Source organism: Orcinus orca, chromosome 17 (genome assembly GCF_937001465.1).
Source record: "Orcinus orca chromosome 17, mOrcOrc1.1, whole genome shotgun sequence".
NCBI lineage: Eukaryota > Metazoa > Chordata > Mammalia > Artiodactyla > Delphinidae > Orcinus > Orcinus orca.
The window spans coordinates 42,611,991-42,626,045 of record NC_064575.1 but is presented as its reverse complement, the minus strand read 5'-3'; the positions used below and the strand labels follow the sequence as shown (position 1 = coordinate 42,626,045).

General features: G+C 36.4%; 1 protein-coding gene across 1 annotated transcript in view; it reads right to left on the bottom strand.

Annotated features, from left to right (window-relative positions):
• The window catches only part of LRRC69 (leucine rich repeat containing 69), a 93,019-nt gene extending 85,943 nt beyond the window's left edge, over positions 1–7,076 (bottom strand). The window contains exon 1 of the mRNA XM_004283221.3: positions 6,467–7,076. Within this exon, the coding sequence (XP_004283269.1) occupies positions 6,467–6,649 (183 nt within the window). The 5' untranslated portion in view covers positions 6,650–7,076. The remainder of the gene's footprint in view (positions 1–6,466) is intronic.
• Positions 7,077–14,055: the final 6,979 nt, after the last annotated feature.

Genomic DNA, 14,055 nt, shown 5'->3' with positions numbered 1-14,055 from the left:
AGTGAAAATTTCCAGTTTCATTAGTCAAATTAGCAAAGAAAAAAAGAATAGAATCTGTATTCTCTAAAGAATCTCCTTCCATTTTATCATTGTTGCTAGTTAGACCACCATAGCAACTCTAATTTATTTCAAAGTTTCATGTTGCTAGTTAGACCACAATAGCAACTCTAATTTATTTCAAAGTTTCAGTGTCAGGCATTGAGCTTACATATATTAACATTTAATTTAATTCCCAAATGAAGACAAAGACCTTACTTTTTTTTCACATCTGTGTCCTCGGGACCACCATAGACACAAGAAGATGAATGGTAAATATTTGTCAAAAGAATGGATATCTAAACAAATGGAGAGTGGGAACAATTCATGTATTGTTCAAACCTGCCACCTTTAGGCAATCCAATTTTTGTTTTTAGGAACTATAAATTGAACAACACACCCTGGTGAATTTCACACTAAGTGTATAGAATAATAAGACAATACAGCTGAAAACAACCTCAAAAGAGACCTCAGGGCTTCCCTGGTGGTGCAGTGGTTAAGAGTCCGCCTGCCGATGCAGGGGACACGGGTTCGTGCCCCAGTCCGGGAAGATCCCACATGCCGCGGAGTGGCTAGGCCCGTGAGCCACGGCCGCTGAGCCTGCGCGTCCGGAGCCTGTGCTCCGCAACGAGAGGGGCCACAACAGTGAGAGGCCCGCGTACCGCAAAAAAAAAAAAAAAAAAAAAAAAAAGAGAGACCTCATTTTATACATGTATTCACTGGTTGACCTTGGCAAATGACTTAACCTTTCTGAATCATAAATTTTATTAACCATATGAGAGTGATAATTATAACTTCCTTGAAAATGAACAAAGAGTTCCTAGCATTGTGCCTGGCTCTCAGTGTATGGTGGATGCCGTTATTCCATTTGATACCATTTTGTGAGTGCAAAAATTTTCTAAGTATTACTTTTGTTTTAGGAAGTTAAATATCAAGACTATTTTAATGCTGTGCATTCTGTGGCAAATATAACCCAAAAAATCAGTATATTGGGGCAAACTGGACTTCCTATAATGATAAAAGAAAGACTAACCCAAAAGTCAAGCAGAGTATAGACCCAAAAGAAAAAAAAAAAAAGATAGGGGGAGTTTCAATCATTATTAAAAGCACGACCTGTAGCACCACAAGAAAGAATTCAAACTAACTTTTAAAAAACACATTCGGGGATTTTATAGAAAATTGTTAGAGTAAGAATCATGATCATCTTTGAACTATGACATAAGTATCATCAAGATATGAAGACCACAAGGATACTTGGCAGCATTTCAGCTGAATGCCGCAATGCACCCTGCCTGCTTTATCTGCTATATTTTTCTCCTTAGCACTAATACTACCTCCCACCTGTTTTGCATGTTTCTTTCTTGCATCTCTTCTGACTAGAACATAGCTCCATGAAGGCAGGTATTTTCATCTGTTTTTTTTTTTTAATTGCCAAATTACCTGAGACATAGATGGTGCTCAATACTTAAGTGTGGCTTTGAATAAATGAAGGCAGAAATTGAGACCCAGTGAGATTAAATATCTTATGTTTAGTTGGTGAGTGGCTGAAAAGGTTGAAGTATCAGGACTTGCAGACACTCTTCCAGGGCTCTTTGCAGCTCTCTAAGCTCTCTCTTTTCTGAGAGTTTTGTCTTCCCTTTCTATTAGCAGCTGGGAGAATGAGCAGTATTTCTGAACTGTGTAAATAATCTCTATCCATCTTTTGAGGGTTTCTAGCACATTTTATTCAAGCTGCTTCTAGAACTCCCATTATAAAGGGAAAACAGATTTTCTTCAAAACTCCACAACATTGGAAACTCTACATGAAAAAAATAGCTAGTTCATAGCAGTGAAACAATAATGCCATTAGCCTGAGTCTGACTTGTAAAGCACTTTAAAGATAGACCACAAGAAGCCTAGTTTCTAATCAGTTGAATTCTTCTTTAAAAGTAAAATGTGACTTCTTCTTTCAAAGTAAGGGCTGAGCTGAGCCAACACCCTGTTTAAGGAAATTGAATTGGGAAGTCAAAATTTAGGATCTCTCCTAAATAGTCAAAGGATGAGGAGGAGAGTAATGCGGGAGCCACAAGAAGACAAAGTGATAATGATCAGACTCTTCGGCTTTTTTTCCTGAGGGAGTATAATTTACAATCTGTAACTTTTTTACTAAACAACTATTAAACAGGAGAGAAGGATGCACATGTTTTCAGATATGCAAGAGTTCAAAAAATTTAATTACCACATACCTAGACTAGGGTGCTATCTGGAGAGTTATTTCTACAAAATAAGTGAGTAAACCAAAAAAGAGGGAAAACATGGTTCTAGGTAACAATGGGTCCAAGTCAGGAGCCGCAAAGGGATATCCGGGCTGACAGTATTCAGCAAACCTAGATAGTAAGCAGCTTAAATTGGGGCAGGAGGACAGAGGCTCCTGGAAGGAAGTTACTCAAGGAAAAAGCACATTTGATAGGGTATGTAATATGATCACATTTAAAATAAAATGAGGCCATGATAAAGGCAAAGGCACAAGAATAAGTGAAAGACAATTAGAAACCCCACGGAAACAAAAATGGTATATGAGGAAGAAAATATAATCATAGTATATTAATTGGTTCCATATAAATGAGATTTACTTATTAACAGTATATGTTTTAGAATTTTAGAATTCTCCATGAGACAAAGATTTAATCATGGTGATAACTGAATAGATTATAAATACTATACATCTCATAAAAGTAAGAAGTTTATAATTTGTGAAGAGGGGGAGGGAAGGAGAGCTGAAACTGGATTACAGATGCCAACATTGCCATCTTACCAAGTGGGGAATAAAAAGAGATTGTAGTTGATGAAGAAAGAAACAAAGGTTGGGAGACTGGGATTGACACATACACACTACTATATGTAAAACAGATAACTAATAAAAACCTACAGTATAGCACAGGGAACTCTACTTGATACTCTGTAATTACCTAGATGGGAAAAGAATATAAAATAGAGTGGGTATATGTATATGTATAATTGATTAACTTTGCTGTCAGCAGAAAATAATACAACATTGTAAATCAACTATACTCCAGTAAAAATTAACTTAAAAAAAGAAACAAAGGTGTAATAATATTAAATATAAAAGATAACTATGGAGAAACTAAACATATTAATATAAATATATTTGGAAGATGAAGGAGTGTGATATCTAAAATGGACAAATCAAGAAAACAAAAAAATTAAAAGTGGTTATAAATAGAGGTCAAAATTGTGGGTGAGAGGGAGTGGAACAGAAGAGAGTTACTTTTTATTATAAACCTTTTATATTATTTGATTTTCTTAAAACAATGCACTGTTATTTTAATGGAAAAAAATTCAAGCAGAGGTGGAGAATTGGCTCTTGGTTCAGTCAAATTTTAAATTCCTTTGCAAAGAAACTCCTCTGTCTCATTAGAAAAGTCCATATCCCAAGGATATCCACTCTCACCACTATTATTCAACATAGTTTTGGAAGTCCTAGCCATGGAAATCAGAAAAGAAAAAGAAATAAAAGGAATACAAATTGGAAAAGAAGAAGTAAAACTGTCACTGTTTGCAGATGACATGATACTATACACAGAGAATCCTAAAGATGTCATCAGAAAACTACTAGAGTTAATCAATGAATTTGGTAAAGTTTCAGGATACAAAATTAATGCACAGAAATCTCTGGCATTCCTATACACTGAAAAAGAAAGATCAGAAAAAGAAATTAAGGAAAAAATCCCATTCACCACTGCAGCAAAAAGAATAAAATACCTAGGAATAAACCTACCTAAGGAGGTAAAAAACCTGTACTCAGAAAACTATAAGACACTGATGAAAGAAATCAAAGATGACACAAACAGATGGAGAGATATACCATGTTCTTAGATTGGAAGAATCAATATTGTGAAAATGACTATTCTACCCAAAGCAATCTACAGTTTCAGTGCAATCCCTATCAAATTACCAATGGCATTTTTTACAGAACTAGAACAAAAAATCTTAAAATTTGTATGGAGACACAAAAGACTCCAAATAGCCAAAGCAATCTTGAGGGAACAAAATGGAGCTGGAAGAATCAGGCTCCCTGACTTCAGACTATACTGCAAAGCTACAGTAATCAAGACAATATGGTACCAGTACACAAACAGAAATATAGATCAATGGAACAGGATAGAAAGTCCAGAGATAAACCCATGCACCTATGGTCAACTAATCTATGACAAAGCAGGCAAGCATATACAATGGAGAAAGGACAGTCTCTTCAATAAGTGGTTCTGGGAAAACTGGACAGCTACATGTGAAAGAATGAAATTAGAACACTCCCTAACACCATACACAAAAATAAACTCAAAATGAATTAAAGACCTAAATGTAAGACCGGACACTATAAAATTCTTAGAAGAAAACATAGGAAGAACAGTCTTTGACATAAATCATGCAAGATCTTTTTTGACCCACCTCCTAGGGTAATGGAAATAAAAACAAAAATAAACAAATGGGGCCTAATAAAACTTAAAAGCTTTTGCACAGCAAAGAAAACCATAATCAAGATGAAAATACAACCTTCAGAATGGGAGAAAATATTTGCAAATGAATCAACAAAGGATTAATCTCCAAAATATATAAACAGCTCATGCTGCTCAATATTAAAAAAACAAACAACCCAATCAAAAAATGGGCAGAAGACCTAAATAGACATTTCTCCAAAGAAGACATATAGATGGCCAAGAGGCATATGAAAAGCTGCTCAACATCACTAATATTTAGAGAAATGCAAATCAAAACTACAATGAGGTACCACCTCACACAGGTCAGAATGGCCATCACCAAAAAATCTAGAAACAATAATTGCTGGAGATGGTGTGGAGAAAAGGGAACCCTCTTGCACTGTTAGTGGGAATGTAAACCAATACAGCCACTGTGTAGAACAATATGGAAGTTCCTTTAAAAACTAAAAATAGAACTACCATATGACCCAGCAATCCCACCCCTGAGCATATACCCTGAGAAAAACATAATTCAAAAAGACACATGCACCCCAATATTCATTGCGGCACTATTTACAGTAGCCAGGTCATGGAAGCAACCTAAATGCCCATCAACAGATGAATGGATAAAGATGTGGTACATATATACAATGGAATATTACTCAGCCATTAAAAAGAAATGAAATTGGGTCATTTGTAGAGACGTGGATGGATGTATAGACTGTCATACAGAGTGAAGTAAGTCAGAAAGAGAAAAACAAATATCATATATTAATGCGTATATGTGGAATCTAGAAAAATGGTACAGATGAACGGGTTTGCAAGGCAGAAATAGAGACACAGATGTAGAGAACAAACTTATGGACACCAAAGAGGGAAAGCAGTGTGGGGGGGTGGGAGATTGGGATTGACATATGTACACTAATATGTATAAAATAGATAACTAATAAGAATCTGCTGTGTAAAAATAAATAAATAAAATTCAGGGGAAAAAAAGTCCAAATCTGTTCTACAAATGCACTTTTGGAAGTTATTATTAAAGGGGGAGTTTTTGAGTATTACCATATTTCTTGGAAAGATATGGCCACAGACTACAAACTCAAATAATTTTGGAAACCTAAGAGGAAATGAGGTAGGTGAAGGTAAGAAACTAGAGTTTTGTTTTGTTTTTTTTTTGTAACTCTGAACTCAAAAGTAATGAACTATAATGAACTACAATGACTTGGCTGGTTATAAGGTTGTTTCAGTGCTGATGACAGTTTAGAAGTGAAGAAAAAGAAAACTGCAAAGTTAATATCCCTTGCCTTCTCCCAACCTCAAGATTTTAGCAGCTGGAGTTTCACATTGTTCAGCAGAAATGTTTAACACAAGCATCTGGGATTCATCCTGTTGCTCTTTAAGGATATTCTTTATTTAAAATACTAACCTTCTTTTAAAGACTACTTCAGAAAAAATGAATGTTCCCTCCTTCCCATTTCCTGCCAACACTCCATTTCAATGTTCAGCCTGCTCCAGGAAATTGAAAAGAACTCCTTTCTTACATCAGAAATATCTCTTCATTCCATATGCAAAAGCTTCAGGATGGTCCCCAGGGTGAACAGCATCTCCAGGATCCTCAAACCCACTTCCAGATGGAACCCCCAAGGTAGACAAGTAGATCCAGGCTCCCCACCCCTTTCCAGATGGCAGCCTCCAGAAAGATGAGTATAGCAGAGACCTAACCCTCTGATTCCAAATGTGGGTCATAGAACACATGGATAAGTTGAAACATCTTCTCTCCCTACCATATGTAATTCACTAAGGGAGAAAGCCTTCTGATCCCTTTCCAGCAACCATCCACATTAGTCTCCAGGGAGCTAAGTCTCCAGAGACTGAAGGCTTCTTGTTTTCTCAACTCTTTTCTTTCCTCCTATTTTCCATCCTCAATTGAAAAAGATAATGCTGTTCCTCACCTGGGTCAAGGTGCTTATCTCTGGGCACACTTTGGGGATTCGGTTATTCTGAAGGTGTAGAGTCTTCAAGCCAGGCAGTTTTTCTAACATTGAGGGCATCTTTGTCATGTTCTTTCCATTTAAGGTAACAATTTTAGTGCTTTTACCACCCTTCAGTGCTCTTATTAACAACTTTTCAGCCATGGGCTTGGAAGAGAAATAGCTTCCTTATTACACATCTTTAGAACCTCTAATTGTAGAATTGGTGTGTCATGGAAACAAAAACATTCTGAGATCTACCATGTTGAAGGTGGGAGGCATTAGATAGTTTCCTGTGTAAAAGGTACGGAGGGAAAATAACTGATTCTGGGTTTGGGGCAGGAAATGTACAAGATGAGCCTAGAATATCTTGTGCCAGAGACAAAAGTTACCAAGGACTAATGAGATCACATCAAAGGACACAGAAGCCACTTTTAAGGGCTCCCACTAGTCTAAAATGGGAATATTTGAGTATCAGAAAGAATGATGAGTGGACCGAAACATCAAAATAATTAAAATCTAAGAACTCATAATGGTATTATAAAAATAAAAGAAACCCATTGACTACCTTGGGACTTGCTAGGGAACCAACTCATAAGACTGAAAAATGATAAAGGAAAAAAAATGAAGCATTTATTCTGCTTTTCCAGAACAAACTGCATTTTGGTGTAACCTAATAAAGTTCTTACTCATAGAAAAATAGAAGCCAATAAATGAGGAAGAAAAAAAATGATTTAGAAAAAGATCACCATTTTGGTAAATCTAATGAAATAATGGATATACGTAAAGATCATAATTGGGTGCTAAAAGCATTAGGTGAAAGGTTGATGAGGAAATTTGCAAGTAAGAAATCAGGCTAATAACTTAACCTACTAATCAATTTTAGCACCACTAAAATTGAGACAATCATATATTGTTTTTAAGTCTCATGATGTCATACAGTAAAAATTACACAGTGCCACCTATAAAATATTCTTGCCTAAAAACTGAATCTGAGTTTAATCATGCTTCTATATCGAAATACCATTTACAGAAAATATGAGGACTAGAAAACAAGCTAAATTAATCTCAGACAAGCAGTCAGCCAAATCTAGAACACGGGAAATTCTGCAAGGCAAATGACACAATGTTTAACCAACAAATCAATGTCATTAATAAAAAGAAGGGGAAACTGTTATGAAATGAGACTTAAGAAAAGTAACAGCCAAATGCAATTTGTGAATCTTGTTTGGATCCTTATTTGAATAAAAATATTTCTAAGTCGACTGAGGAAATTTGATCATGGACTGGGTATCAGATGATAGGAACTGCTACTTCTGTTATGTGTAATAATTACATGGTGGTAGTATTTTTTTTAATGTACCTAACATTTAGAAATGCATCTGAATTTTCAAGTGAAAAGCCATGATGTCTTGAATTTTTTTTTTAAATAAGCAGGGCAGAAACGTGGGTGGAAGAAACAGATCAAATAAGATTGACCAAACATTGGTAATTATTGATGCTCAGTAATGGGTACATAGGGGTTGATTATACTATTCTTATTATATTTTGTATAATATTGGAAAATTTCCAAGTGAAAGATTCGGACAAAGACAAAAGAGTTAAGGGAGAGGAGATGAAGCCAATGATATTTGATTAGAACCCCATTTGGGCCAGTTATGAGGCTTGGAGGCATTTGGGCTACATATGTATATCACATTTAGACTGCTGATTTTCAAAAACATGAATACTGTAAAATGTATTCCACATTGAAAGTAGTCAGAACACAATTCCATCTTCCATTGTAATTCACAAATCCCTTTATTCATTCATTCAACAAACATTTAGGAGTAGCTACTATGTGCGACACTGTTCCAGACACTGGGGATAGAGGAATGAATTAAAATGACAAAAACCCCTCTCTCAATGAAATTACATTCTAGAAAGGGGAGAAAAGAAAGCAGGATAAATAAGTAAACTTAGTACATTAGATGGCGTTGGGTGCTTAGGAAAAAATAATAAAAACAGGTAAAAAAAAAACTAGGAAGTGTGGGAGTGAGGAGTTTGCAATTTTAGGATGACCTGAGAAGGCTTTACTGCGAGGGTACTATTAGAGACAGGAGCTTTTCCAATAAGAGGGCAAAGCAAGTGCCAAAGTCCTAAAGAAGAATCATTAAATTTATAACAGGCTATTATAATGAACATCAATATTATAACAGTAAAAAAAGAGGTGCTGATTAATAGATTTCCAATTGCTAAAATGATAAAATCATTTTTCAGATACTTAATCACTGCTCTTTTTATCTCTTCCAAACCTATCTTCCAATGTCTTTGTTTTGATATTCTTTTAGTTTCTTAAGAACAATCATGCTATTACTATCTAAACAAAGTGATCATAAAGCTTTGGTTCTTTTTTTTTTTAAAAAAAGTCTCATGGACACTCATCTCCTCTAAAGTAACACTGTATGGCCTGTACCGCAGCTGACACTATCTAAACACTGGTGATTTCTTCATGCTTTAAATGGGTAAAGAGGCCACCACAATCGAATACTGCTTTTTTATTAATTTGCTTAACATAGAAAATCTGGTAAACATTCTTAATTCCTCCTCCTGTCTTACTTCCAATATGCAGTCAATCCTATTAATACTGCCTGTTCCAGTTATTTATTGCTAAATAACAAACTGCTGTGAAACTTAATGGCTTAAAACATTTATTTTATTCACAAATTACAATTTAGGCAGGGCTCAATGGGGACAGCTTGTCAATGTTCCTCTTGGTGACAGCTGGGGTCTGGGGTAGAAATTAAAGGCTCATTCACCCATATCTGGTGGTGTGTGCTGGTTGTTGGCTGGAACTTTAGGGCAGTTAGCCAGAACACCTACCTGTAGCCTCTCCTATGTGGCCTGAGCTTCCTCCCAACACAGTGGCTTGGTTCTAATGGAGAGCATCCCAAGAGAGAAAATGGAGCAGAAGTTATATTGCCCTAGCTTCAGAAGTCATGCAGCATCACTTCTGCCACATTCTATTCATTAGAAACAAGTCACTGAGGCCAGCCCATATTCAAAGGAAGAAGAATTAGACCCAGCCTCTTGATGGTAAGTAGACATGTCTTAAAACCCAAAACAGTCTATCCCCGGCCATGAGTTACATACATTCCTCCAACACACAAAATAGAGTTGCCTTCTACCAAGAGCCCACCTCCCCAAAAGTTTCAGTTATTTAGAGCATCAAATCCCAAAATCTTGTCATCTAAATCAGGTACAAAGTGAATGTGGCTTCTCAGGGGCAGTTCCTTAAGTCCAGCTCAAGTACAGTTCATCTTGATCTGAAGACCTATGAGCTAAAGAGCCAAGATATCTGTCCCCACATAACCAGAATTTAACTGGTGAAACATGGAACAGGCAATAGACAGTTCCACTCAAAAAAGGAGAAAATTAGAGGCACAAAGCAGCCACTGGATCATAGCAATTCTGGAACCCAGCTAGATATATGTTGTCAGTTCCTTGATTAGGGCTCTTGAATTGTTTTTCTCTTTCCATAAAACACAGCCCATGTTTGCTGAATTTCCTCAGACTGCTTCCTGTCCATAGAAGAGTCCAAAGGCCTCTCCTCATTTTCTTATTTTTTTGTAACAATTTTGAATTATAATTCACATATCATACAATTCAGCCATTTAAATGTATAATTCACTGGTTTAAGTATATTCACCAAGTTGTTCAACCATCACCACAATCAGTTTTACAATATTCTTATTACTCCAAAAAGAAACCCTGGATCCTTTAGCAATCACTTCCCCATTCTTCCCGTCCACCCAGCCCTAGTAACCACTACTCTCCTTTCTGTCTCTATAGATTTGCCTGTTCTGGGCATTTTATATAGATGAATCATATAATATGTCTTTTATTCAACATAATGTTGTCAAGGCTCATCCATGTTATAGCATGTACCAGTACTTCAGTCCTTTTTATTGACTAAAAATATTCAATCATATGGCTTTACTATATTTATCCACTTATCAGTTGACTTACATTTAGATTGTTTCTACTTTTTGGCTATTACAAATAATGCTATGAACATTTGTGTACAATTCTCTTGGGCATATATATAGGAGAGGTCATATGGTACCCTTTGAGGAACTGCCAGACTGTTTCCCAAAGTGGCTGCAACAGTTTATATTGCTACCAGCAATGTATGAGGGTTCATCTTTTCACTTTATATTGTCACTTTTGACCCAAACTGATACAATCCCTTTAAAAACTTTGTATATTTGCCTTGAAACAGTTCATAATTCACTCCATCAGACAAAAGCAACACCCCAAAATCTCTTTGCAATAGCCCTTCTCTATTTTGGGTTCCCATGTGAAACTACTGTTGGACAATAGCCTTAAGAATTTTAGAAGCTCTCTCACCTGTTGTTTAGAAAATGTCTTTAATCTTCCTGAGGTCTTAACAAAGCGTTTTACAGTCATGCCTTTGGCTTCATCTTTGGAGTTCATTTTCGTGACAGTTCCCTATCTGGAATTCATTCCTTAATTTTAGCATCATTTACTGTCTGGAGAGGCTAGGAATGAGAAAGTTTTGTTTTGTTCTTCAAACCCCAAAATTCGTGGCTCATTTATATTTAATAATTTGTCCTCTTGCTTGTCTTTTCCGTCATTTACTATAGGCAGCTAGAAGAATCCAGATAGTTCCTTAGGTAGATCATCCAGTTGATGAGATACACTTCTTATTTTCCATGTTAATGCTGCTGGCATCACTACTAAACTTTCTTCTACTATGTAAGAGAAGTCACCTTTCTTCCAGGTTCCAATAACATTTTCCTCATATTCCTTTAAACCCTCACCAACAGCCTCCTGGACTGACAACAGGCCCCTGCTAACAATCTCTTCAAGGCCTTTCTTACTTACACCTGAGGCCCAGTCCCAAAGCCCATTATGTGGTTTAGATAATTTGTTATAGCAGCAAATTCTGTATCAGGGTTCAATCAGAGAAAAAGACCAACTAGGAATCATATAGACTTTGACCTTAGGTAATTATAGAAGCTGGTTAAACCATCTGTGTAGGTCTGTTGCTTTTGTGTCTGGTGCTATGCCTGCCCCAGAACTGAGATGCTTAAGGAAATATGCAACAGAAGTGGGAGAAGCTACAGGCTCAACTGTTGGTTCACACTAGTGAAGTGAGCCAGTAGACTAGCAACAGGATGCGTGATATTAACACTAGATGCCTCCAGTTTTTCCAGTTAACATTGTAAGCTTTCCAGTTAACATTGTAAGTTTTCCAGTTAACATTGTAAGTACATAAGTTTAAGGTGTACAACATAATGCTTTGGTGTATGTATATGTTGCAAATATTACAATAATCACATATTTATCAAGTGCCCATTACATGCCTAGGCAGCATTACAGCACTGCGGCACGGGGGACATAGTAAGGAACAAGATAGATCATTTCTTTCATGAAGCCAACATTTCAATATAATAAATGCTAATTTAAATAAATACACAAAGTGGCAAAGAATCTGATTTGTTGGTTCAAGGAAGATTTCCTGCTGCTGACTGCTGAGTCCAGTCATAATGTGTTTAAAAGGACTAACTAGTTGATGAAATAAATGTGAGGGGGGAAAGAATTTAAACAAAAGGAGCATGAAAAAATGTTCATGGCATGAAATACACAGGGCCATGGGGAATATAAATAATTCTAGTGCGTAAGTCTAAAGAAAGGAGTGATGGAAGTTGATGCTGGAGAGGTATGTAGGACCAGTCGTGAAGGACCTCCTTTAAATGCCACAATAAGGAATGTGGACTTCATCCTATAGGAATGGGGAGCCACTGGAAAGTTTAGGTAGGGAAAACAGTAGCCAGATTTGCATTTCTGGCAGTTCACAGCAGCATGAAGGGAGAGTTTATGAGAGTTAAGACTGGAGGAGGGACAGCAATTATGAGGCTTCTGTACTATTCTAGGTGAAAGAGAAAAAGGGATAGAGAGGAAATGATAAAGCATAATGTGGGTAAGATTGACTAGAACCTGATCTCATAGGTACATTAGATGGGATGAACCATAATTTAGGATGTGACTGGGAAATAAGAGTTGGGCAGGGTCAGGCTGTGGCACAAGTCCAGCTTTATGAAGACATAGGAAAAGTAAAAAAGAAGATGGGGTTTACCATTTCAACGTTTTGAGTTTTGACCTGCATCTTAAACGCATTCCCTATGGAAGCCCAGCTGAAAGGGTTGCTAATTTCTTTGCTGTATATGTTAGCTTTGTGGAATGTCAGCATCCAGAGCTTTCCTAGCAACCAGAAATCAATCTATTTGGCAGGATAATCTGATGAAAAGTCACCAGGTTTTGAGACAGCATCATCCTGTGAATTCAGCACAGGACAAGGAACCTTAAATTGAATGTTAAATCAAATGGCGCAATTGACTTATTATGGAAACTTAAATAAGTCAGTCACACTAAGCTATATCTGTCTTGTCATCAGTAAAACAACAAGAAAGAATACCAAACTATTCCACTGAGATGTGTGAGAAATATCTAACTAATGACTGTAAACTACTGTGGAAGGATAAAGTGCTATAAGAATGCTAAACTATATAGCATTCTAGAATCTCAAGGACCTTAAAGTTTAAAAATTCACTAATTTTATTAACACAGAGAGGGCTTGTTCCATTTATTAATACTCTATAATACAGAGAACCTGGGTAATTCCTACTCTTATAGGGGTCCCTATGACAAATTAAAAAGGCTTTGAATGCTACAAAAATGCATGGAAAACTGGAGTTCATAAATACAGGTTATGGCAGAAACCAATACACTTATTTCATTTGTTTTGGCAAGCTTATTTTGTGATGAAAATGTGGTCTGAGACTTGGGGCACAGATAGTCCCAAGGTTGAAGTTTCCAAACATAAGCAGATGCTTCATGTACTAGAAATCTACTGTAGAAGTTCTCTCTTCTGTAATAAACAAGGGTATTGTATTTCTCTTGGTTTTCTGTTTAAATATGGAAATGGAAGTTTTGATTTAAAGGGTTTTGGATTCTCAAAGGCCTGCCTTCTATGGTCAGCCTTGCCATTTACTAGCAGTATGGTTTAGCAAGTTATCCATTCTTAACCTCTTCAAGTCTCATCCCCATTATCTATGAAAACAGGGTATTGGGCAAACCAACCCCTGCTGGACCTTAGCTCCACTATCCTCTTCCTTATCCATCACTACTTCAACCTAACACACAGCAGGGAGACAAGTCCTTGGTGCAAGAGGCATATGTTAGCACCTTCTATCAGTCCCAAGAGTAGTACTTACACACTTTAGATTTAACAAAAGGTGAAGATCTTGATTTAATGTCTATGTGAAGCTGTACAAAAGAAACATAACTACCTTTACTGAGAATTTACTGTGTCAGGCAGTGTACTAAATTCTTTATATAAGTGGACTTATTTAATCCTTACAGAAGGCAGGGGTTGGTATTTTAAGCAAAATCAGGAGAAAGATTATAAGTCATTCCTGTTCAGAAAAATAATAAATTCAGCAGGCTTGTACAAAGACAGTAATTTGTTTCAGTAAGGTATACTAGTCATCCTGATTACAATGAAA